At 38.5% G+C, this 27,961-nt stretch overlaps 1 protein-coding gene across 1 annotated transcript; it reads left to right on the top strand.

Moving 5' to 3' along the window:
* Positions 1–238: 238 nt before the first annotated feature.
* LOC135472367 (non-lysosomal glucosylceramidase-like) lies at positions 239–22,627 on the top strand. Its single transcript, XM_064751839.1, has 17 exons — positions 239–525; positions 1,095–1,183; positions 1,751–1,866; positions 2,702–2,929; positions 3,244–3,477; positions 4,313–4,421; positions 4,895–5,048; positions 6,012–6,137; positions 6,874–7,049; positions 9,822–9,926; positions 10,941–11,048; positions 13,840–13,991; positions 15,206–15,312; positions 17,952–18,094; positions 18,777–18,886; positions 19,674–19,865; positions 20,742–22,627. The coding sequence occupies exons 1-17, from the start codon at positions 350–352 to the stop codon at positions 21,108–21,110; spliced, it is 2,694 nt and encodes an 897-aa protein (XP_064607909.1). The 5' UTR covers positions 239–349; the 3' UTR covers positions 21,111–22,627.
* The last annotated feature ends 5,334 nt before the right edge of the window (positions 22,628–27,961 follow it).

Below are 27,961 nucleotides of genomic sequence, written 5' to 3'. Positions count from 1 at the left end.
TCTGAAAAACATTTACGACATATCAAGAAGTGTTTTTCGCGGATAAATAATAGCAATAAAATCAGACATGGATTTTTCAATTGAAAAGAAATATACTTTATGAAATTTTAAGTCAAATATTCATTATATTTTGCATAACGACATCGTCCTCGTTTCGGTGTAGACAAAAACCGATGACGTTTTTCACAGGTGAGGTGTCATGTCATCTGTTTTGTTACTGCTATGTTTACATGTACATGTATCTATCTGTTACACCTGCCCGCAGGCAGTATACCTTGATGGCTGTGGTGTAACCGCGTGAATTGTTCTGGCATAAGCGCTTAAATAGTGTAGGTAATATTTGTTCACTATGGGTCGAACTGTGTATGAGGATTGTATAGGATCAACTCAACCCAAAGAACCCATACCAGGACTACCAGATTACGGATGGAGGGTCGCCATCGACTACTCCAGTCCGGAAAGTTGTAAACCTTGGACCAGTCCTCGACTAAAACAAGTGATCCAGATGTTCTTTTTTGGACTCAGGTAATTAGTGAGGCGTTTGGTTAAAAAAAATAAATGGAAGTTTTAAAGCTTATGATGCTGTTCGTAGCCCATTCACTTTTATTGAAAACCTGCTTTTTACAATGAACAGAGGAATAAGTGACTCAACAACAAACAAATGCAGCACCAGAAACTACCAAATATAAAGTTGTCCACTCATTGACACACAGTCATATCAGGAGGATTTCTTTCACTGCCAAAAAAAACTACCTATGTGGACCAGTACCTACTTGCACCTGACCATGTCTTACTAGATGTAGTTACATACATGAATGTACAGTAGGCTACCCATCAAGAATAACTGCATGCACCCAGGATAATGGTTTAACCACATCACTATTGATTCAGTGCATGTATATCTGTTGTACCACCGCATTTTGCCCTGTGCCTATGACCAGTGATAACAGATCAGATTTCAGGCAACTGAAATTTTGTTGCTGGCACAAAACTGGCACAAAATCTTGGAAATGTTTAATTGTACTATCTTGTATCTTGATTTATTTGGTCACATTACAGTCTTCATATCTGACTCGTTTATTCTTTCATTACAGGTATATCTGGTTTTGGCTCCTGAAAAAGATAGAAGGGAAAAGGCCATTTATTGATAATTTACGACAGATTCCACATTCTCCAATATACGGTAAGCTTAATGCCCCATGCTTACACGTACATGCTCATACATACTGGCATCATTTTGCCGGGTCAGGCCATACCAAAGATTTTAAAAATGGTACTTGTTGCTGCCTCGAATGACGCTCAGCACTGAGAGGTTGGCTTGATGTCAGTATTATGTAACTGTGTGGGGCGTCATATTGTCTGGCATGATATTACAGTGGTGGCAGCACTTTGTCTGCCTGGACTCGCCCTTCCTCAGGAAGGCACAGTATTTACAGTTGACTTAAAAAGCGGTTAAGTAGCCTATAAATAAAAACCCAAGCATTTATATATACATATTCTTTTACTGCTTGTGATATTTTAGATACCTACAATGTAGATTACTAAAAAAATCTTTATATTGTTTGCTAATGAAGTAACAAGCTTTTTGGTGTGTAAGCCTTGTTAATTTACAGCAAGATTGGGTCTTTCTTTGTATTTCTCCACAATAATTTTGCCAATAACCAAGTAATATAAATATGGTGTATAAAGCCACTATTTTGAATTCCTGTATTTAAATGTGTTTATTTTAATCCTGTATGTTTTCCTGTAGGTGTTCCAATTGGTGGCCTTGGATGTGGCACTATTGGGCGAGGATATAAAGGGGAATTCTGTCGCTACCAGATGATCCCTGGCATGTATGAACATGAAGTTATTGTGGCCAATCAGGTAGATCCACATTTGGAAGTCCAGTATTATGCAGGGATCAGACAGTTTTGCCCATGTGTGCCATGAATATCCCTAAATGACCACAAATTTTGTCCATGACTAACTTGCTCTTTTTTCCGGATTCTGAGAGCTCTGTAGGTTTTAGAGAGCTTTGTGCAGAGCATGGAATGATATTCTGCTGGAAAATTGTAAGTTTCAGTACTGAAAATAATATTTTGTGGCATTTATTTGTCTCTTAAAATGTACTTTTGTTGGCAAAATTTTATGTCGTTTAGGGTATGGGTAGATGTTATGACTTGATAGACATGTAAGTAATAATAATATCTTAGCGAAGAAATACCCACCATAATTTGAAATGACAGATTGTGAAATGTTCGTTTGTGTCAGGTGTATTTGACAAATTTTACCCATTTAGAAACAACTTGAACACATGATGTCGTAGCAGTGTGCTACGTTTATTATGCATCATTCGTGACCATGGCTATGTCATTCCTGACAAGCAAGACTCATGTGAGCCAACAAAATTTGAAACTTCCACATGTGCAGTTATGACCTACAAGGTGATTGGTGTTTGCCTTTTAGCTACGTTAGTTCGCGAGAGCCCCCACCCTGTGGGTATTGCCAAGTCTCCATGTCACAGTGTTGAGTGTAGGGGAAAATACTGACCGTATAGTGATACTAATACTTTCGCCAGAACATGTCCATATTTGGGCTGCTTTGGAAGTTGTAATAAACTTAAGACACTTGATTGTCTGCATCATGTGTTGAGTAATCCATCATCATTATTTCTTCAAATCATTCATAACATCCAAGTGTCGTGATTTTGTGCTTACAGTTCATCGTGTGTGTCCGGCGTAAGGGAGAGACTGTCTATCAGCAAGTCCTCTCTCCATCCAAACCTCAGAATAAAAGTCATCTCAACGCATGGCAGTGGAATTACAATGGTTCTCATGGTGTCTACCAAGGTCTCTACCCACGGTCCTGGACTGTGTATGATATCCCTGAGCAAAACATTCGTCTCATCTGTCGTCAAATATCTCCAGTATTCCCCCATGATTATCAGGTTTGTATAAAATGCACTGTACCAAAAAAAAACACATTTGTAGTGTGGAGTTCAACAAAGCTGGGGATAGTTGATCCAGGACATGTACATGTACTTTTAATCTACAGACTTAACTTGCTCACTAACATCTATTTATTCAATATATAAATGGTTTATACAGTGTTACATGTTTACTTATACCTAAAAAACTGAAGTAAGTAAAAAGATATTATTAAAATTAATTTTGCAGGGCATAATGGAACAAAATTGTTAGTCCTTGTTTATTAGAATTGATTCAAAGTTTTGTTTCATTTACAACTCTTGTGGCTTGACAGGACACATGTCTGCCAGTGGCTGTGTTTATTTGGCAAGTTGAGAACAGTGGAGAAGAGGATGTGGATGTCAGTGTAACATTCACGTTTAAAAATGGTTTGGGGACAAAGGAGGATGGAATTGGTGGGGCCTGGACCGAGCCATTCATCAGTGAGGGGTCTACAGCATCTGGGGTCATGATTCATCAGCAGTTCAAACACATGCCATGTACATATGGTGTCTCAGCAGCTCAAAGGGTAGGATGTCTGCAGTTTTGTCACTGTGCAATATCACAGTTTCTGACTATAAGTTTCTGACTTGAGGTTAATAGAAAAAATGTGTGTTGTCTGCAGTTACTGTAAAGGGAAAATATTGTGAACAAAGCTTGAAGCTTGCGCAGTTAGGATGTGAGGGGATCATGTTGCACTGGACACTTATGTTGTGTCCAGGCATGCCCCATTATATCTCAGTGAATATTTGATCAATGAGGTTGCGTGTTCAAATACAGCTCTTGCGGTTTTGGCTGTGGCTATGAGTCCGAAGGTTTGTCAGGTACTTGATGAAGGTCGGTGGTTTACTCAGCACAACATGTATAAGTGAAAAATTCTTGAGCCTGACTTTAAACAACAATCAAGTATTATAAATTACATCTCAGTGGTTTTCGGGCCTTCGGGGCCCATGCGGTTAGCGGTTAGTGATTTCAAGTCGAGGTCATACTGACTTCGTCTTGGGCCGTATGTGGGAAGGTCTTGCAGCAACCTGTGGATTATTGTAAGTTTCCCTCGGTTTCCTCCCACCGTAACACTGGCTGCTGTTGTATAAGTGAAATATTCTTGAGCATGTCATGAAACACCAATCAAATAAATGGATATATAAATCTCAGTGGTTTTAGTCTGGACAATTGTTCTGTACCGGGTAAAGAACCCTGGTTCTTTCTGGGCGCAGTGTCCTTAACTAATTCTGACAAAATGTCCTACAAAATTCTTGGATATGACATTAAACACTAACCAGATAAATAAATCTATTTGGGTTCCTTTCATAATACTTTACAAATCTGACACAGATGATTCATGTCGTTGTTGTTGCTTTCAGGATGGTGTGAGTGTAAGCCATAAGCTGTCATTTAATCCCAAAGGTTCAGGGCATGAGTTGTGGTCGGACTTGTGGCAAAATGGCAGCCTAAAACCAGGCACACCACGAGGTAAAATTTCTAATACATTCCAGTGCTGTTGAATTTATAAGGTTACCATAGTCATGACTACATTGTTAGCTGAAGATTTAGCTTTAGTTAAAAATTTGTAGTTTAATTTAAAACACGTCTAGGACATTGCTTATTCGCATGGAGAAAGCCCGCTAGTTTTTTGTCTTCTTCAACTATGTTCGTCATACGACTGAAAAATTGTTAAGTACAACGTTAAACCCCAAGCACTCACTCACTCACTCTTCAAATATATAAAAAAATAATGCTTAAAATTGTTTAAAAATTACAGAAAAACTAATTTCCCTTTTGACATCATGTATATGCAAATATACTTCATGGAAGGTGTTATTGGTAAATGTAAGTCATGAGAGTCATTTGTATATTTTAATGTAATTTCTACATTAAGGTTTTTGTAAATACATGTACATACTAAAATTGGGTAGAGGATCACTTTTGTTGTTGTCTTTTTCAAGGTTCAGAGAACAGAACTGTGAAGAGTGAGGAAGTAGGCGTGGCTGTGTGTGGGCTGAGGACTGTCAAAGCTCACTCCACAGGGCAGGTGGAAATGTGCCTTACATGGGACATGCCCATCATTCATTTTGGTGCTAACGGCAAACGCTATGCAAGGTATGCAGGTATACTAAGAAAAGTAACCAGAAACACTGTTCTCTCTGAGACAGTATCTTATCATTACTTTGTCTCTGTACAGAGAATCCTGCTGCTTCATCTACACATCTTGACCAGTGCGAAATTCATATTGTAATACCCTAATTTCTCGAGCTTTTTGTATATGAAAGAGCAGCTTTCAGTGCAATTTATGCACATTTTTAATTTGATTTTGAAGCCACAACTACCTTGATTGGATTGGCCAGTTTCTGGGCTTCACAAAAAGTGTGTTTTTACCAGTCTACACAGAATAATGCTTTCAGAATGTGCGTGAATAAACAGCAGTACTTTTTCTGTCTTTATAGGCAATGAAATGAAAAACTGAGGTTCTTCTAAAAAAAAAAGCTCATGGGTGGAAGAAGCCTTCTGCCTTAAAGTCGCAGCAGAACTTCAGTAGGGAGAGGTGGATTCAAGTCTGCAACCTCATTGGTCAGAAGCTGATAGACGATGCAAATCCTTAGCTGAATTAACCACCATTTGCCTGAAATTTATGAAAATAACATTTATTTATTCATATTAATATTGATATTCAATGTCGCTTCCTCTCCAGCCATACATGGGAAGGTCTGTCAGCAGCCTGCTGATGGTTGTGGGTTTCCCCCGGGCTCTGCCTGGTTTCCTCAAACAGTAATGCTGGCCGCAGTCGTGTAAGTGAAATATTCTTGAGTTCGGCGTAAAACACCAATCAAATAAATAAAATAAATGAATGTCCATGTTGTCTGTAATATATTTTGATGCCTCAGATATATTATATATTATATTATGTGTTATGTGTAACAGGTGTCAATGGTTTGTTCCAAACACTGGTTTGCTCAACCATAGAATTGACCACCATCCTATAAGCAAAAAAAGGTTTTTAGTATTAAACAATAATCAATCAATCAAAGATATTACTATATTGATGTGTTTTTTTCATTGGTATAGGCGCTATACCAGATGGTTTGGGACAGAAGGAAATGCCTCTCCAGACCTAGCCAGGCATTGTTTCAAACATTATCCATTTTGGGAGGAAAAGATTGAAGCTTGGCAAAGTCCCATCTTACAGAATCCGTAAGGAAAGATCTAATATATGTGTTAAACAGATATCAGACTGCTTCATACATGTAACTTGCAGACCTACTCCATTTACCAAGACTTTGTGCTTCAAAATATATTTTGAATAAAGAGGATCAAGATAATCTGGATTCTTCCCTTAAATTATAATCAGTTTTATTGGTATTTATACCGCTTCCACTAGTTTGGAACGATTGCACAAAAACACAAGTTTTCTGTTGCTTACAGTTTTGCCTGATGTTATGTCACACAAGAACTTATCGTGTCGCCCATCACTGATGTACATGTATAGCCTCGGACGATGCTTTCCTCTACGCATACAACTCGCCACCATCCTGAAAGTGAAAAATTCTTGAGTATTGAGTTCTATATTATACGGGGCCTCCGTGGCTCAGTTGGTTAGCACGCTAGCGCAGCGTAATGACCCAGGAGTCTCTCACCAATGCGGTCGCTGTGAGTTCAAGTCCAGCTCATGCTGGCTTCCTCTGCGGCCGTAAGTGGGAAGGTCTGCAGCAACCTGCGGATGGTCGTGGGTTTCCCCCGGTTTCTACCCACCATAATGCTGGCCGCCGTCGTATAAGTGAAATATTCTTGAGTACGGCGTAAAACATCAATCTAAAAAAATCAAAAAAAAAAATTCTATATTATACAGTGAACAGAGCAAGTTACACGTGTAATGGTATGTTTTAGGTACCAAAATGACCAGGATATCTTATTTTCTCTTCAATTGCAGCAAACTTCCAAACTGGTATAAATCCGCCCTATTCAATGAGTTGTACTTCATCACTGATGGAGGCACGGTATGGGTAGACCCCATAGATGATTTCTCTGATGTGACAGACAGTGAAACTGAAGCCAAACCATTTTATCCACACATCAAAGAGTATGGCAAATTTGCTTATCTGGAAGGTAGGTGTTTAAGTTACAGGGCTTACCAGATACATTATAGATTATGGTGTTGAGAGAAATGTGTTTCATGTGTATCAGATGAACTGAAGTACGTGTACATCTTGACCAGTGCACCACCAGGCCAAATGTATACATGCATTGATAAATTATACCCACAGGAGTGAGTGAGTGAGTGAGTGCTTGGGGTTTAACGTCGTACTCAACAATTTTTCAGTCATATGACGACGAAGGAATCATTAGGGTGCATGTACGTGTAATGTGCCTCCTTGTTGCAGGACGGATTTCCACCGCTCTTTTATTTAGTGCTGCTTCACTGAGACGACTTACCGAAGGCAAGCAAGCCGCCCCGCCCGAGCCATTATACTGATATGGGTCAACCAGTCGTTGCACTATCCCCTTCATGCTGAATGCCAAGCGAGGAAGTATACCCACAGGAAGTTTTAAAAAGCATAATTTTATGTCTTTAGGATGTTGCTCAACCAAGATATTGCAATTTGATTGGAAGCACATTGCACAAATTGCGAAAATCAAAAGCAATTCCATGTTATCAGTTTTGATCAGTCAGACGTAAATGGGTCATCTCTATAACCCAGGAACTCTGCTATTTCCGCTCGTGTCACCTGAAGTCCGGTTTGCCTTTTAACCATATGTGGGGTATGAGTGATGCAGCATCATGTTTCCAGTTGTTCTATAACATTGGCTCCAAGAATTCCAGTTTAGAAATTGATTTATTGAGTTACCAAGCATGTCACCATTATGCCCCCCTTTGCCCTCACCATGCTCTTGTGATTTCCATCGTGGAAGTACACTCAGTGTGTTTCCTGTAATGATATTAAACTTGAAGTGTTTTTCATTGGGATAATACACTCTGTGTGTTTTCTGTCCCCAGGGCATGAGTATAGGATGTACAACATCTATGATGTCCACCATTACGCCTCCTTTTCTCTCTCCTTGCCCTTGTGTTTTCTGACATGACTATACACTTGGTGTGTTTTCCGTCATGACAATACACTCTGTATGTTTTCTGTCACCAGGCCATGAGTATAGGATGTACAACATCTATGATGTCCACCATTATGCCTCCTTTTCTCCCTCCTTGCCCTTGTGTTTTCTGACATGACTATACACTTGGTGTGTTTTCCGTCATGACAATACACTCTGTATGTTTTCTGTCCCCAGGCCATGTGTATAGGATGTACAACATCTATGATGTCCACCATTACGCCTCCTTTTCTCTCTCGTTGCCCTTGTGTTTTCTGACATGACTATACACTTTGTGTGTTTTCCGTCATGACAATACAGTCTGTATGTTTTCTGTCACCAGGCCATGAGTATAGGATGTACAACATCTATGATGTCCACCATTACGCCTCCTTTTCTCTCTCCTTGCCCTTGTGTTTTCTGACATGACTATACACTTGGTGTGTTTTCCGTCATGACAATACAGTCTGTATGTTTTCTGTCACCAGGCCATGAGTATAGGATGTACAACATCTATGATGTCCACCATTACGCTTCCTTTTCTCTCTCCTCGCCTTTGTGTTTTCTGACATGACTATACACTTGGTGTGTTTTCCGTCATGACAATACACTCTGTATGTTTTCTGTCACCAGGCCATGAGTATAGGATGTACAACATCTATGATGTCCACCATTACGCCTCCTTTTCTCTCTCCTCGCCTTTGTGTTTTCTGACATGACTATACACTTGGTGTGTTTTCCGTCATGACAATACACTCTGTATGTTTTCTGTCACCACGCCATGAGTATAGGATGTACAACATCTATGATGTCCACCATTACGCCTCCTTTTCTCTCTTCGCCCTTGTGTTTTCTGACATGACTATACACTTGGTGTGTTTTCCGTCATGACAATACACTCTGTATGTTTTCTGTCCCCAGGCCATGAGTATAGGATGTACAACATCTATGATGTCCACCATTACGCCTCCTTTTCTCTCTCTTCGCCCTTGTGTTTTCTGACATGACTATACACTTGGTGTGTTTTCCGTCATGACAATACACTCTGTATGTTTTCTGTCACCAGGCCATGAGTATAGGATGTACAACATCTATGATGTCCACCATTACGCCTCCTTTTCTCTCTCCTCGCCTTTGTGTTTTCTGACATGACTATACACTTGGTGTGTTTTCCGTCATGACAATACACTCTGTATGTTTTCTGTCACCAGGCCATGAGTATAGGATGTACAACATCTATGATGTCCACCATTACGCCTCCTTTTCTCTCTCCTCGCCTCTGTGTTTTCTGACATGACTATACACTTGGTGTGTTTTCCGTCATGACAATACACTCTGTATGTTTTCTGTCACCAGGCCATGAGTATAGGATGTACAACATCTATGATGTCCACCATTACGCCTCCTTTTCTCTCTCCTCGCCTTTGTGTTTTCTGGCATGACTATACACTTGGTGTGTTTTCCATCATGACAATACACTCTGTATGTTTTCTGTCACCAGGCCATGAGTATAGGATGTACAACATCTATGATGTCCACCATTACGCCTCCTTTTCTCTCTCTTCGCCCTTGTGTTTTCTGACATGACCATACAATTGGTGTGTTTTCCGTCATGACAATACACTCTGTATGTTTTCTGTCACCAGGCCATGAGTATAGGATGTACAACATCTATGATGTCCACCATTACGCCTCCTTTTCTCTCTCCTTGCCCTTGTGTTTTCTGGCATGACTATACACTTGGTGTGTTTTCCGTCATGACAATACACTCTGTATGTTTTCTGTCACCAGGCCATGAGTATAGGATGTACAACACCTATGATGTCCACCATTATGCCTCCTTTGCCCTCACCATGCTTTGGCCCATGTTACAGCTGTGTATCCAGTATGAATTTGGTAAGTCTTACAAACCTGAGGACTCTCGCTGGCTTATTCGCCTTGCAGAATTAGTGCACAGATTTAGAATTACTAACAGTATAACCTCTTTAAACATTATACTCTCGCAAGGGTGTCTGGGAAGAAAAATAAGGACTTTAATTCACTAAAAACAGTAGATTGTATGCAAGGTCTTCAGACAGTATTTCTAGTGCTGCTGGAAATACATATAAGAGCCAAAGATTCTTGGCCTGAAAAACTCATAACCTGAACTAACCTGTACATTTGCTGTCATTGTCATGAATTGGAACTTCAACATTGTCAACTGTTGATTCAGATTAATACAGCAGTGTATTTGCTTCTGTATGAAGCTAGAATCCAACTCAAAATTGACATCATTTTGACACGAATTGAAAGGCAAAAGAGCTGTGATGTGAGTGGTATCGGGTTCTGGAGATTAATGCATTTCTCAGAGGGCCTTCCGAAAGTATAATGTATTAACAGATTATATTTTTGTAATTAGGACCATTAGGCTGAACCAATTTAAATACTTGTTTTACCAGCTGAAAATATCTTTTTCCAATGTCAGAGGAGGATATAAGAATAGAAATTAAATTTTACAATTATCTAATTTGTGGGAAAAGTGGACTGTCCCACCGGATCAGAAGGCTTTGAAAAAAACAGGAAAATTATAACCATATTAAGATTTGAAAAATGAAAAGATGGATTTTTAGTTTTATTTTATTTTATTTTTTTTTCGATTTTTGGATAACTGACTAACCAACCACATGTCATTCAAATAACTAATTAACCAAACAACCAAATAATTAGTCTGTGGAAAAGGATTATGGGCATATTGCATTGTATTAAGGTCCCCATAATACATATTACATAACATAATCTACTGATTGTCATAATGTCATTTTAAATGTGATGTTCTTGCCTTGTCTCAACAGGATGTAATAACAAAGCTCGCTGTGTTTATTTCCAGACTGCTCTTCATTGGCTTAGAAGTGTTGTTTGTTGTTATTTCAGCTGAAGTGATAATGCAGGAAGACTTGCGCCAGGTGAAGTTCCTGTTTACTGGCCACACGGAACCTCTGAAACCTCACAGCGTGGTCCCTCATGACTTGGGGGACCCAGGTAATTACACTACTGACACAAATCTTCATCACATCAGGGACCCAGCTGAATACATTACTGTCACAAGTCAGGAACTCAGTCAGGGACTCTGGGCCATGTTATTGAAAACTGTGTTAAAACTTAATCTTAGATTTAACTTTAAGCCAAGTCTTCAGTTTTGTACCTGCTGCCAGCAAAATTATGCAACAGTCAAATAAATATGAACTTAATCTACTGCTGTTATACTTTGAGTGGATAATTACATTTACTGCTGATGTTGGTTAAAATTTCAAATAGAAATTAAAGCTGGTGTCGAACTGTATGGCCAGGGTCCATAGTACTAGACTTTTAACTTCTGGTAATCTGATGTCTGTAAAGTTTATGATAGTGGAAAAAAACACGGAAAAACAAAATGGAAAGGAATGTAATAGAATTGAACCCTAGATTGCCAGGCATCATTTACAGTTGGCCAAGTACGAAGACTAGCATAGAGAATAGGCGGCTTTGATCTTCTGCTGATAGCCGACCACAAAAGAGAGAAGGAACACATTGTTGCAGAGCTGATGCCCATTGCCACTTTCAACTGCAATCAGTGGTTCCATGCAGTCTAGCACAAAGCTTCTGTGTTACTTACATAGGACGGTTTTGTCCAATTTTTTTCCCTCATGAAAACAACACCAAGTACAAACATAATTCTTGCAGATTTGTAATTGTGATTTCAAGGAGCACCAGGCAGTGTGATTGTTTAATGATTTTAAGCGGTTTTAAAAATAAATTTATTTTTGAGTCAAATGCATTAGTCAGTTTTGGCCTTATTTGCATACTGAACTAAAAGTTTTTACAATATATATAAATTAAAGGTGTATCTTGATAGGTTTAGCCTTTTTGGAGCAGAAGATTTTTTTAGCTTATCAATAAAATTCAAAACTACCTTTTCGAGATATTGCATTTTTACGAGTTGACTAAGGAGAATAATCAGAACAATTTCAAGAGGTGTCCCGTTAAGATACTAGCATGGACCCTTAATAATCCAAATGATTTCAAGATGTGTCTCTCTACCACACTAGTGTGGACCCTAATAATAACCCGAACAATTTGAACAACTGGGCTCAGGTAACACATCTCTAACATAAGTCTTCCTGATATCAAGAACCCAGATAAACACATTACTAAAAAGTCTTTCTGACATTTGTGACCCAGGTAAACACATTACTGACACCAGTCTTTATATCAACGGGATCCCAGGTAAACACCTTATTAACAAGCCTTCAAGAGATCAGGGAACCAGGTAAACACATTACTAACAAGCCTTGGTGACATTGGAAACCTAGGTAAATACATTACTAACAATCTTCATGACATCTGGGCCCCAGGTACATGTACAAAACACATTACTAACAAGTCTTCATGACATTGTGAACCCAGGTAAACACACTACTGATACAAATTCTCATGACATTGGGGACCCAGGTAAACACATCACTAATACAACTCTTAATGACCTCAAGGACCCAGATAAACACATTACTAACAAGCCTTAATGACCTCAAAGACCCAGTTACAGAAATGTTGCTGACAAATTTTTGGGACCCAGGGACCCAGCTAAACAAATTATTAAGACCTCCTCATGCTATTGGGGACCCAGTTAAACACATTACTAACACAAATCTTCATGACATCAGGGCTCAGCTGAACACATTACTAACAAGTCTTCATGACGTAGGGAAACGGCCCAGATGGCTCAGTTGGTAGAACGTCTGCTTCAGGGGTGGTGGGTCACATATAAGACTTTTAAAGGGGGAGTTGTAGTTATGCTTGGCGTTTAGCAGTAAGGGGATAGTGCAACGACTGGTTGACCCGTATCAGTAGAACGGCTCTGGTGGGGCAGCTTACTCACCACTCACTCATGACATAAAGCACCCACATGTAGGTAAACATAATAAGTCCTCATGATATTGGGAACCCAGGTAAACACATTACTAACACAAGTCTTCTTACAATAAATACCCAGGTAAATATATTACTGACACAAGTCTTCATGGCATCAGGGACCCGGTTGAACACATTTACTCAGGGATGAGAATTTTTCACAGATTCACAGATTTCCAACTTGTTCTAGCAAAAAATATGACTCTTGAGATTCATTTAAATTTGTAATAAAACTTTGGGGGGGAGGGGTGGCTTGTAGGTTTCGTATGAGGGCAATTAGATCTTACTTTCTTCCTGTCTGCTACACAGCCTGTGCAAACCAAAGCGGGTGAGGGCTTGATCCATTAATGGTGCTTTACTACCTCCTTTCACGCGAGACTTCTTTGCACTTTGCATATTCCTCTATATCAGCAGTAACCGGGCTCTGTTGTAGACGTAACTAAGAAGCCTTGAAGTGATATTGCGTTGGGAACAGGTTGTATGCTGACTATTTTATGACATTTACAAAAAAAAGTTTACATGCGTGGTAAAGTCATGTGCTCTCTCTGTTCTGATCTGATCAATTACGGGAGTAGAAGGGAGCAAGGGCAATCGTGGAACTCATGCACACACAAAAGCATATAGGTTAGTAGACTGAAATGCTGTCTCAGCACATCTTACCATAATGAAAACATGCAAAATATTCAACCAGCAAGGAAGGAGGAAAGCCCCTCTCTCATGCTCACCCTCCCTCATTTATGTTGCTTGTTAACTCACTAGGGGTACTCGTTCCATTTGGAATATAAAATATTTTCATTTTTTTTTTTTCAATTGCCATTCTTATCCTTGATTATTATGATGTACGTGTTGATATCATTCAAGCCAGGTGGTTTGTGTTTTCCAGAAAATGAGCCATGGCTACAGGTGAATGCTTACCTAATACACCCCACGTACATGTGGAAGGACCTCAACCTGAAGTTTGTCCTGCAGGTGTACAGGGACTATGTTGCTCTCGGCAAGGTGGACTACCTAGTGGACATGTATCCAGTGGTCAAGGTAAGTCAGCAGGTACTTCAGGTGTACAGGGATATATACCTTGTGACAGGTGTACTTATACTATTTGACAGGTGTGCAGGGACCTTGTTGCTCTCAGCAAGGTGGACTATCTAAGGGACATGTATCCAGTGGTCAGGGTAAGTCAAGAGGTACTGCAGGTGTGCAGGGACTATATGACAGGTGCACTGTTACTATGTGACAGGTGTACAGGGACTGTGAGACAGGTGTACAGGGACTATTTGGCAGATGTACAGGGGCTATGTAAAATATATACAGGGACTATGTGAAATATATACAGGACTATATTGCTCTCAGCAAGGTGGACTTTCAAAGGCCATGTATAGAGTGGTCACTATAAGTCAACAGGTAAGGCAGGTGTACAGGGACTATGTTGCTCTCAGCAAGGTGGACTGTCTAAGGGGACATGTATCCAGTGATAAGGGTAAGTCAGCAGGTACTGCTGAGGACTACAGGGACTACAGTTTGTGACAGATGTACTGTTACTATGTGACAGGTGTACAGGAACTGTCAGACAGGTGCATAGGGACTATTTAGCAGGTGTACAGGGACTACAGTATGTGATAAATGTACTGTTACTGTGTAACAAGTGTACAGGGACTGTGAGACAGGTGCATAGGGACATGTGCATAGCGAGTATATGGCAGGTGTACAGGGACTACAGTATGTGACAGGTGCACTGTTACTGTGTGACAGGTGTACAGGGACTGTGAGACAGTGAGACAGGGACTATTTGGCAGGTGTACAGTGACGACGTAAAATGTGTACAGGGAATATGTAGCAGGTGTACAGGAACTGTGGCAGGTGTACAGGGACTATGAAGCAGCCAAGTGTATAGGGACTGTGTGACAGGTGTACGAGGACTATGCGGCAGGTGTACAGGACCGTTGGACAGGTGCACAGGGCTTATGTGGCAGACAATAAATAGGCTGTCAGTCTTAGTCTTCATATGCAGTAGAAATTAGAAGTAATATGTTAGAAATATGATTAGCAAAGCAGATTGTTTTATTTCCTTGTTGAGAATTTAATTAACTGTTTATTTCAACACTATTTTGAAAAGTGTTCAATGTTCACTTATAGCATTCATTGACGCCATACCTATCTAGATCATCACAGCTACAATTTTAGACCTGGCTTCCAGCACTGTAAGTACACAGCAGCTTTGTCCCTGAACCTGTGTTCATTCCCTTACCCAGGCTGTGATGGACTACTCCCTACAGTGGGACACAGACAATGACGGTGTCATTGACAATGGAGGCTTTCCTGACCAGACTTATGATGGCTGGATGTCAACGGGAGCCAGGTATAAAAAGTCAAAAGTTGTTAACAGTTTATCTTGTTTATCAAGTCATTTTTTATGTGGTAAAGGTAATGTTACTACAGTATGAATGTGTTATTTGTAACACTATGATAAATTTTTGTGGCATAATTGCATTTCCAACAAACTTATTCAGAATTTTGTAGATATGGTAATTACATCTAATGTAAAACTGGTAAAAAGTCAGTAATATATACGGTAAATTACCTAAAGTTTCGCATGTGAGTTTGCCTTCGCACGGCAGTAAGATGACAGAAGTGAGTGATTAGCCCCTCCACCAGTTTCATTACCTTGCATTGCCTCTTAACCACTCTGGTTTGTAATCCTTGCCACATGGGGTCAAGTCACTGACATCCACGTGTGCAGGTCTCCCGACTAGTAGGCCTACATGTACTTCTCTAAATATACACATAAATGAAAATCTAAGAAAGAACTAAGACAGGTGATGTTCTCTTACAAACCTTTGAATTTCTTACACTGTCTGAAAGCATGACCACATCAAACAAGGAATGTAACTGCACAGTGCACTGCTGATGAACTGATTATTTTGGTTAGGCCTACGGTTGTCTGCTGAAATATAAACACGCAGGAAAATGAACGCTTCTGCAATAGGAGGACAGTTCCAACTGTAAAGAAACAAAATGTGTGTGTAGACTGACATAATACATTGGAATTACATGGGCACAGGAAGCTGATGACAGATTTGAAACCTTGAAAACATACTCTATGCAAGGTTTCCGAAAAGTACCACAATTTATTTTTATCCATTTTCAGTAGCACTGTGTGCAAGCCTGGGCATATCGAAGACAGTATTTGTTATCACATTAGGAGTTCGCACTACACTGTCGCTGGTTTTAAAAACAGAATGTTTCTTATGATTTCCTGTATACAGTTTTGCCCAGACGTGATTTTACGTGTTGCCAGCAACGGATAAAATTATTGTTTTGCCTTTTGCCAGCAAAAATAGGTAGACACATGGAAATTTCAAGTCTGTGATTGTAAGTGATTGTATGTGCATGCAGATAAAACTAATCCGTATGACTAAATATCCTCTGGGGGCACTCAGAGATTAAATATTAAGTAAATTAAGTATTCCTGTTTACGAAATATGGGCCAAAAATGAAAATTACGCCAAAATGAGCAAGAAATGTTTTGCTGCAAAGGTGCAAATGCCTATGTGTAGGTGTCGTTTTAATCGCAATTTGACATCTTCATCTTGTCTGCTGCTAGGCCTAGTTTGCATGTATGGATTTGTGGTGCGCTAAATTCTGCTACAGCTTCGTATACGGAGTTTAAAAATGGATATTTGACATGACACTCCACATGCGTAATAGTTCCTAACAGAGTTTTCTCCCAAACTCCCATTTATCACAAAATAACAATAATATTACAGTGAACCTGTAATGGTGTGGAAACACCAATCAAATAAATAAATAAATAAATAAACTCATTCAGATTTTCAGGGCGAAAAATTAGGTGATTTACCGTGTGTGCAAATCATCATAAAAATATCAAACATTTATTGACAATGCTATGTGTGACTTTGTAAATCTATAATCAAATAATTTTGTGAATCCATCGTTTAAAGGGTAGCCAAAGAGAAAGCTGGTAAAATTGGCTTTTGTACAACTTTGATAAGAATAAAATTTCGGTAGTTTCTGTCAACAGTGTTATATAATAAGTAATGAGTTATTTGTGGAAAGTTAAACCCCATGTAAATAATCTAGAGCTTATGTCTGATTGAAGGCCAGTCGTATAGCCCAAATTATCATTCTTATCAAGAACAGTTGAAATCAGCTTTGTCTTGTTTTGTTGTGAATAATAAGATTTGTTGTTGTTGTTTGTGTTTGGATTGACAGTGCATACTGTGGAGGCTTATGACTCAGTCACGTTGCCCAAATGTACAATCTTCCCAATGACAGTGAAAGTAAATTTTGTCATGGTTTTTGCTCAGAATAATGTTGTTGTTGTTATTGTGTTTGGGTTGACAGTGCGTACTGTGGAGGCTTATGACTAGTCACGTTGCCCAAATGTACAATCTTCCCAATGACAGTGAAAGTAATTTTGTCATGGTTTGCTCAGAATAATGTTGTTTGTGTTTGGATTGACAGTGCATACTGTGGAGGCTTATGACTCAGTCACGTGCCCAAATGTACAATCTTCCCAATGACAGTGAAAGTACTTTTGTCATGGTTTGCTCAGAATAATGTTGTTGTTGTTATTGTGTTTGGTATGACAGTGCATACTGTGGAGGCTTATGACTCAGTCACATTGCCCAAATGTACAATCTTCCCAATGACAGTGAAAGTAATTTTGTCATGGTTTGCTCAGAATAATGTTGTTGTTGTTATTGTGTTTGGTGTGACAGTGCATACTGTGGAGGCTTATGACTCAGTCACGTTGCCCAAATGTACAATCTTCCCAATGACAGTGAAAGTAATTTTGTCATGGTTTGCTCAGAATAATGTTGTTGTTGTTATTGTGTTTGGTATGACAGTGCATACTGTGGAGGCTTATGACTCAGTCACATTGCCCAAATGTACAATCTTCCCAATGACAGTGAAAGTAATTTTGTCATGGTTTTGCTCAGAATAATGTTGTTGTTATTGTGTTTGGGTTGACAGTGCATACTGTGGAGGCATATGGCTGACTGCAGTGCGTATGATGGTAGAGATCGGCCTGTTGTTGGAAAAGCATGAAGATGTCATTAAGTATCAGGAAATTCTGGACCGTGGCAAGAAATCTTTCAGCGAAAAGTTGTGGAATGGTACCTGATAATGCATATGCATGTATATTCTTCATTCTCAACCATTTTACATGCATGATCAAAATTGAATGCAGGGCCTAGTTGTTCGACCAAGTATTAGGACTTGGGTTCAGTATTAACTTTTCTGTAGACTAAAAGGCCATTTACGTTGTATTAGGATAAGACGTATTAAGATTTAAGCCTGGCTTGAACTTTGATACACTATTGAACAACTGGCCTCAGATTGCTTTACGGAGGTATGTTGTAAATGTTTCTGAACATTAAAATCTTCTTAGAATATGCCAGTTTCTACAGGATTCATCATTGTTAAAATTTTTAAAAATATAGGGTGTTCAAGATTGTCGTGAGTTTCCTCCATTGATAAAACTGACTACCCTTGTGAGTGAAAAATTCAAATCAAACAATTGGGTATCTATACCTATAGACATGACACATGAGTTGTTTATGATGTAAAACAGTGCCGCATAATTCAGTTGGTTGGTGGGAAACCAAGAGTTAATTACATCCAAATTTAACCTCCAAATTTGAATAAACTTTTCTGTTTCAAATCACAAAGTACATGTATGTTAGTCTCAAATTACTCCAAGGAAAATTATTAACTTTCTGATGATGTAAATACATAATGGTTAAGGAATGCTGTTCAAGTTTACTGACAAAGCTTTATTCTACTTCCTCAATGCAGGTCGTTATTACAACTACGACGCAAGTGAGAACAGTTACCATGACAGCATCATGGCAGACATGTTGTGTGGTCCATGGTACCTCAAGGCAGCTAAACTCCAGGATGAACAGGTAAGCTAAATATTCTCTAATGAGAGCAGTTACCATGACAGCATCATGGCAGACATGGTGTGTGGTCCATGGTTCCTCAAGGCAGCTAAACTCCAGGATGAACAGATAAGCTAAATATTCACCAATGAGAGCAGTTACTATGGCAATGTGATGGCAGACATGAAACAAGCTTTTGTAAAGATATCTACACCTGCATGTTGTAGTCATTTTCCCTATTTTCTCATATTCGTGAAACTATACCTGAACATGCAAGCCCAATGAGTTGAACATTGTTTTGATATGTTTATGAAATCAAATATTATATACAGAATTAAGTCACAAATGAGTGAAATCTATGAGAGTGTCATAAAGATATATCTGTGTGAAAAACTTACTTTAAAGGAGAAGAAAAACATAAGACATAATTATGATAATATTTATGAATATATTGAAAATATAAACATGATCAGAACCCAGATTGAACACATTTGTTAGCTGAAAAGATCAAATTCTAGTGCAGATATATTTATTAAACATGTATTATGTCCTCATTTATAACATTATTATGCCAAGACACCATGCATGGTACCAAAAGGTGGCCCCAATACCCACCATACAAAAATTATTCTTTTGTTTTTTTTATTCTCTTTAAAGAAAAATTGAAAAAAAATATTGAAGACCACCCTTACAACTAACTTTTTGCACTCATTTATGTGAACTTAATTTAATTTTTATGTTTTCTCCACCTTTAAACTTGTCCTTTTTAAATAACTGTATTTTCTTTGTCTTTTTGTACATTTACATGTAGGTGTTCCCTTCTGAGTTCATCCATTCAGCTCTGAAGGTCATCTATGAGACCAATGTGATGTCCTTTGCCAATGGTAAAATGGGAGCCATCAATGGCATGAGACCCAATGGGAAGAAGGATCTATCCAGCGTGCAGTCGGATGAGTTCTGGGTGGGGACAACGTATGCATTAGCAGCTACCATGATCCAGGAGGTAAGAAGGGAGGGAACTTTGCACATATGCCCACAAAGGGTCATTCTATAAACCATTTTTAGTTGTGACTAATCTGCTTTTAAGGTGGTTGTTCTGTTGTTTGTTCTGTTTATTGTTTTGTTGGTTGGTCAGTCAAATGTTTGACATTCTGTCTTTTAATACGGGCTTGCCATCTATTAACATGGGCCATTCACTTAACCAAGGGCCTCAGTGCAAGATGACACGAATGCCTATCAGGTTGATATCACAACTGTTGCAAATTCGAGCTTGTTTAACTAAAGTGAAAGAAGAAAAAAGGTTTTAAAATCTGAATTGTTTACAAGCCATGCCATTTTTCATGATCCAGTTTCTGGTAAGCTTATCGGTGTGTTGTGGTATGAAACGTTAGTAACTAATCACATGAATATATATTGAGCCATCTGGATATGTCCTTGAGCCTGTCTCCGATATTTAATCTATCACTTAATGCTCAACCTAAAGGGATGATTTGCTGTAAATCTTCAACCATTTCGACCTCTTGAGCACTTTTTTCAGTGGAATTTATGCATACAATTATTATTAAAATGACACAAAAATGATTTGTTAGCATCACTAAAGATGCAAGCTTCATAAAACTGTGCAGATTATTTCTCTACAGACCATAGCTCTGTCAGAATGTTTCAAAATATTGGTGGTAGAAAAGATTAAAGAATTAGGGTAAGTGCTGGCCAGCCTGGTGCCAGTGTGTAATTATTGTGACAGGTGTGGTGTGTGTGGTATGGCTTTCCAGTTAGGCAGCACTAAGAATATGGCATAATGTTAAAAGTGACTGTAATAATAGCCCATGTACGTAACCAACCAACAAGTTGAATCACCATTTGGTATGTGTTTGTACAGGGTATGGTAGAGGAAGGCTTCCGGACTGCCAGTGGCCCTTACCACATGTGTTACGAACACATGGGCCTGGCGTTCCAGACTCCCGAGGCCTACTTTGAGAGTCGATGTTACCGCTCCCTGGGCTACATGCGGCCCCTGGCCATCTGGGCCATACAGTGGGCGCTACAAACATGGCAACCACAGCTGCTGTTTGGTATCGGAGACAAGCCCACGATCCGTGATAAGCTGGATGGTGGTGGAGAGCCAGACGTTCTCATGGAAGGTACCATACAACTGAGCCCTGTCGCAGAGGTCACTGGCAGTGCTGAGGGAGACAGTGATAGCACTGCATTACTTGACAACATCAGTATTGGGCTCAAACCGGATTAACATTGTTGTTCAGTGTGTTGACATGCACTTGTTGTGCACAGCATAATATGGTGCATGATCATCATCCAAATGTGTTGATATGGTGCAGGATCATCAAACAAATGTGTTGATATGGTGCATGATCATCATCCAAATGTGTTGATATGGTGCAGGGTCATCAACCAAATGTGTTGATATGGTGCATGATCATCATCCAAATGTGTTGATATGGTGCAGGATCATCAACCAAATGTGTTGATATGGTGCCTTCCATTTCTTGATGAACTGCATGCTAAGGTGTTTAAAACACTTCTGAAATTGATCCACAACAACAACAATGAAATAAAATTAGGGTATTTGATAGTATATTTTATTGTTGTTCATAATCAGGGAATATTTATGATATACATTGTATCTTGCCCTTCTGAGCATTTAAAATTGGCCGAGACTGAGAGCAGACAATGATAATCATGAGGACTATTTATTTTTACTCCAGGCTTAAATAGGGCTGCGCCAAATTACCTCCCTTGAGGCCACTCTCCTGTTTAAAAGACATGTTTTTAGGAGTTTTCAACTGTGGTTAGGTGGTACCTCAGAAAATGGTTAATGACATGTTTGGGAGATAAAGCAGCGTAAGTTAGTTGAATAACTAGCTTTAGAACAGATTTTGATATTGTAAACTGATATGGAAATCTCAAGGTAAACATTAACAGTATCTAATTTTTTAATCCATTTGGAGGTAATGTAAAAATCCTGGTCCTAATTAAATACAGTAAAGAGCTTCAATGAACTCCATAAATTGTGTACATTCTAACTAATCTGAAAACATAAGACTTCATTTAAGATCTCTCGACATTTCTGTGACTATCAGAAGCTGAGGTATGCTTATTTATATTCTGTTGTCTAAAAATAGGCGTAGGTGTCCTGACAAAGCCTACATAATGCGTGCTTTAACACTTCTTGTAGCTTCGCGGCTTAAAAACTAATCTTGTGTTATGTTATAGTCGCTGACGTGGAACAAGGGAGGTAATTCAGAAGAGGCCTATGCAGCTGGTATTCAGGTCTATTGATAGGCAAATAGCATTTCATGTCACAACATAACCGTGTTGTGACAAAAGGACATAACTCTGATCTGGAATTGTGCCTTGTGTATTGTGAAATGAGAACTTTCTTATCTAACAACCCAGGAGCCTCTCACCTATGCAGTCGCGGCAAGTTCAGGTCCAGCTCATGCTGGGAAGGTCTGTCATTAACCTGCAGATGGTCGTGGGTTTCATCCGGGCTCTGTCTTATCTAACGCTCACTGAATTATGTGTTTTGATTTGATACCATCTCAGGTATTATTCATCTGATGATAGGTTACTTTACAATTTGTACTGAAAAACCTACCCAAGTAAGAGGACATAAAAGTGTGTTGGTCCTTGAACGAGAAAAAAAAAACCAACACTTACTCAAATGAATCTATAAAGGATTTTATATTTTAAGAATATGATAGAAAATCATCAGTGATGTGTTAAATATTTATCTTTTTAAGTCAGTGGAGTTTAATTAACAATTTGTACTGAAAAACCTACCCAAGTAAGAGGACATAAAAGTGTGTTGGTCCTTGAACGAGAAAAAAAAAACCAACACTTACTCAAATGAATCTATAAAGGATTTTATATTTTAAGAATATGATAGAAAATCATCAGTGATGTGTTAAATATTTATCTTTTTAAGTCAGTGGAGTTTAATAAAATTTGGCCTATTTGTCAGTAGGCTACTTGTAATTTTGTGCTTTCTGACGTCCTTATTTACACATATTGTATGGAGACTATTTTGTGTAACCTTATACACTCAAACATTTATAAATCCCTGAAGTCGACTAGCCAAGCCAGGATAAATTTATTTCCACAATGAATTTATTAATGTACAGGATATTAACTGAAACAGAAAAGATCTTATCATGTGACAAGTCAATGAAAACTATGGTACCTAATATTAATTTGTACTTATTGTTTTTTAAGGTGGACTTTATGGAGCATATTTATATTATTGGGCCAAGATATATTCTTACACATTTGGTTGTTAACGATAGGTCTGTAAAATGCATAAATGCATAAATATATATATAAATATATATGTATGTATGTATGTATGTATTATGACCATAACATAAGTGATGGCATTGACATATATATTGTGCTTTTTTTTTTTTGTCTTGAAGGCCTGTATGAAAAATTTATATTTGGAAAGAGCATTTTTATAAGTATAAAAAAGCTGAGGTACTTTGAAGCTAAGTTATTTTAATGTGACTAATGTGAAAGTGTTATGACTATAATTAACATGGTATTGAATGCTGTTAACCCCAGAGAGCTTTAATGAACAGGGCTATGCATAGAGACTCTCATCCCTCACCCTCACCCCCACCCCCTCTCCTTGTTTTAGCTATGAGGGGGTCAGCATTCAAAGTACAACCCCCCATGTCACCGTCCACCTCATTGAACTATAGAGTCAGTTTGAGTATTAGTAAGTTTAATGATATCCATTTTATACATGAATTGTCTGTTGAACTATTTTTGTTATATATGTATCATAGATCATGATTGACCCTAAATCCTCGACAAATTCGACCAAAGACATAGTGTATGTTTTTGCATATTTCATCGAGGAATGATATCTGACCTAGATGGTAGATTATTCTATTAGCTCTGTGAAGTTCATATAAATACATTTTAGTCTTCAAATTCTGATGAAATTTGTTTTCAAATTGCTTCCAAAGTTACATTTAGCTAGTGGAAATTGTTGAGGTTCTAGGGTACTGTAAATCTTCAACTTTTTCAACCATTAGAACACTTTCTTCAGTGGAATCTGTGCATACAATTGTTGTGAAAACGATGTTAGAAATGATTCGTTTGTGTTATTAAAGGTGTAGGCTTCATAAAACTGTGCAAATTAGTCCTCCACATCACCAACTGCTAAAAATGTTTCAGAATATTGGTTGGAGAGCTGGTTGAAAAGGTTGAAGAATTAGGGTATGTGTGACTAATAATGAGTTTGTATATAGTGCATATGTTGGGCCAGTCTATTTTATGTTCTCATACTTCCTTATACGCCAGGTCTGTGAAGTAAAGGTGTACGTTTCTAATTTACCACTTTATTTTAAGCTTTATATATCAAAGTCCTTGTATATAATACACCATATGACTTGAATAACCCACACTGTTTTCATAAATTTCATTATTCTGTTCAGACTGATAAAAGTTATACTTTTTTGTAAAGCCCTGAAATTGGCCAATCTAAGCAATGTACTTTTGTCTCTAAAATCATATTCAAAAATGTGCATAAATTGCGATGAAATTTGCTCTTTCGTGTGCGAAAATGTGGAGGACTTAGGGCTGCTGTAATTGACAGTTGCTGTTAGGTGGATTCTGTTCGCACTCAGTCCTCTCTACTTGCCAGCTGTTTATACATACATTGTATATTGGATGCCAGGAAATTCTGGTTTGTGTTCTCCGCAGTAGAGGAGTTTTGAATTCGACCACTTTTGTCGTTAAAGTTAAAATCTGACGTGTGAAAAACGTTGGGTAACCTTTGTTGACATTGATTTACCAATGATCTGTCTCGCCATGTTCCAGAGGTACAAATGACATTGATTTAGTGTAAGTGATAAGAGCTCGAATGTAAAACTCCCCCCACTGGCTGATCTTTCAGACACATCACCAAATTAAACAGATAATAACAGACAGTCTCAGGTGCACGGTTTGCTTTTGTTAGCATAACGAACAACACAGTAAAGAAAATGTACGGGATGTAATTTAAAACATGAGATAATTTGAAAAAAAAAAACAAACATGCAAATTCTGCACCTTGTATAGGCCTACTCTTATGTAGCTCAATTTTTTAACAATGGAATCCTAAAGAGTTGTATGGCCAGTACTGAGCAAGCACTGTTCTTTGTATATATATATATATATATATATATGTATTATATATAAAAAAAATGATTTAATTTATAAGTATAAGTGATTTATGTAAGCATATTCTCACCTCATGACCAGATGAATTAGTGGAGGAGAATTCAATGGAGGTGGAATTGTGAATGGGCCAAGTCAGATTCATAATGATGTCCTGCATATAATAACAGTGCTATTTCAAAGTAACCTACCATCCCAACTGTATGACAGCGTCTCCAATACGTATATACTTGCCTCATACGTCATGTTGGGGGCCTCCATGGCTCAGTTGGTTAGTGAACTAGCACAGAGTAATGACCCAGGAGTTTCTCACCAATGCAGTCCCTGTGAGCTCAAGTCCAGCTCATGCTGGCTTCGTTTCCGGCTGTAAGTCGGAAGCCCTGCAACAACCTGCGGATGGTCGTGGGTTTCCTCCCACCATAATCCTGACTGCCGTCGTATGAATAAAATATTCTTGAGTACGGCGTAAAACACCAATAAAAAAAAAAATAAATAAATAACTTGTGTTGTAGTTGCACATGTAAATTCAGTACCAAATTTCTATATTCTGATTATTTCCATGATTTTATCAATTTTTATTTTTGCATTGATCTCAGGAATATGTACCTTTGTATAAAATGTAAATATAAATACATCTTATATTTCAATGTTCACCGATGCAAAAAATCCTCACATGAAAATTCCAGCACATTTTCCATGCAGATTTATAGGTAATGTAAAAACACACCTGTCCTTAACTGCATAACTGTTCAAATATTACAACGATCTAGCGTTACAAACTACTTCTGCAGAATGAAGTAACGGGTATACGTGTTTGATAGACCAGTTTCAAGTCTTTTTCTGACAGCTTTGGTGATCTAATAGTTAGAGTGTCTGCCTAGAAATAGAAATAACTAATATTTTTATTCTTGTTTATTCGTAACGATGCGTGTATATCAGCATGAATTAAGGTCCATTTTTGTTTATTTTTTAATTTCTTGGGGTGGGGGGAGGGTGGAGGGGGTAAACCCATGTTTAAAGTGCAAGGCTAGTATAGACATTCTAACCTGTATATATATATATATATATATATATCCCAGCTGTGAACTCACTTAACTTATGTAATTTGTTTTCTGCACCAGAAAAGTGATTAAATGTTATCTAACCCAGTCATTTTACTTTTTGTTTCCTCTTTTTTGTCTTAGGAATTTTATGTTCAGACTTGAAAAACGGGTGAGAATGATATGTGTAAACATTCCGTCCTGTAAACATGGATTCCAGAATCTACTAGTGGTGATACTGATGACATAGCCTTACATGCTTACTGACCAAGTTTTTCACAGATTCCAGGGTCCAGAATCTGCTGGTAATGATCCTGGTGACATAGCCTAACATGGATTCCAGAATCTACTAGTGGTGATACTGATGACATAGCCTTACATGCTGACCAAGTTTTTCACAGATTCCAGGGTTCAGAATCTGTTGGTAATGATACTGATGACATAGCCTAACATGGATTCCAGAATCTACTAGTGGTGATACTGATGACATAGCCTTACATGCTGACCAAGTTTTTCACAGATTCCAGGGTCCAGAATCCGCTGGTAATGATCCTGGTGACATAGCCTAACATGGATTCCAGAATCTACTCGTGGTGATACTGATGACATAGCCTTACATGCTGACCAAGTTTTTCACAGATTCCAGGGTTCAGAATCTGCTGGTAATGATACTGATGACATAGCCTAACATGGATTCCAGAATTTACTAGTGGTGATGCTGATGACATAGCCTAACATGCTGACCAAGTTTTTCACAGATTCCAGGGTCCAGAATCGGCTGGTAATGATACTGATGACATAGCCTAACATGGATTCCAGAATCTACTAGTGGTGATACTGATGACATAGCCTTACATGCTGACCATGGTTTTCAGAGAGTTCACAGACCTTGATTACCAAGTTTTTCAGATTCTATGGCCCAGAATCTACTGGTGGTGGTACTGAGACAAACAGACTGACCAAGGTTTGCATGGATTCTATGGTGCAGAATCTACTGGTGATGATAGTGAGACAACCAGACTGACTAAGGTTTGCACGGATTCTATGGCCCAGAATCTACTGGTGATGATAGTGAGACAACCAGACTGACTAAGGTTTGCACGGATTCTATGGCCCAGAATCTACCGGTGATGATAGTGAGACAACCAGACTGACCAAGGTTTGCATGGATTCTATGGTCCAGAGTCTACTGGTGATGATAGTGAGACAAACAGACTGACCAAGGTTTGCACGGATTCTATGGTGCAGAATCTACTGGTGATGATAGTGAGACAACCAGACTGACCAAGGTTTGCACGAACTCTATGGTGCAGAATCTACTGGTGGTGATAGTGAGACAAACAGACTAAGCAAGTTTTTCAAAGATTTCACTCTGTATTGTGTGCTTTTGGTGTTACTGATGACACAGCCCACCTTAATTGCTGGTCTTGTTTTTCAGTGTTCAATTTCTAAAATCTTCTGGTGGTGATACAGAAAACAGAACCTACCTTGCTTGTCCAAGTTTCTCAAAGGTACCAGTCACTAAAATTTCTGATGAAAGATCCCACTTTACAAATTATGCCCACGACAGAGATCAACTGGGTCTATTTTTCACACATTTTATTGTCCAGAATCAGGAAGATGGTTGTTGCTGGATGACACAGCCTACCTGGCTGGTCAACTTCATGTTTTTACATATACTAAGAATTAGCTTTAAAAAAAGTTTGCTTGTATAATGTCTCAGCAAACAAGAAAAATTATTTTTCATACAAATTTTACAAAACTGACCTTTCATACATGTATGTATTTTATTTATTTATGTGATTGGTGTTTTATGCCGCATTCAAGAATATTTCACTTATACGACAGTGGCCATCATATTGTGGGATGAAACCCA

Source organism: Liolophura sinensis, chromosome 8, assembly GCF_032854445.1.
Source record: "Liolophura sinensis isolate JHLJ2023 chromosome 8, CUHK_Ljap_v2, whole genome shotgun sequence".
In the NCBI taxonomy this organism is placed as follows: Eukaryota; Metazoa; Mollusca; class Polyplacophora; order Chitonida; family Chitonidae; genus Liolophura; species Liolophura sinensis.
Note: the sequence above shows the minus strand (reverse complement) of the source record. Positions and strands in the feature narration are given on the sequence as shown.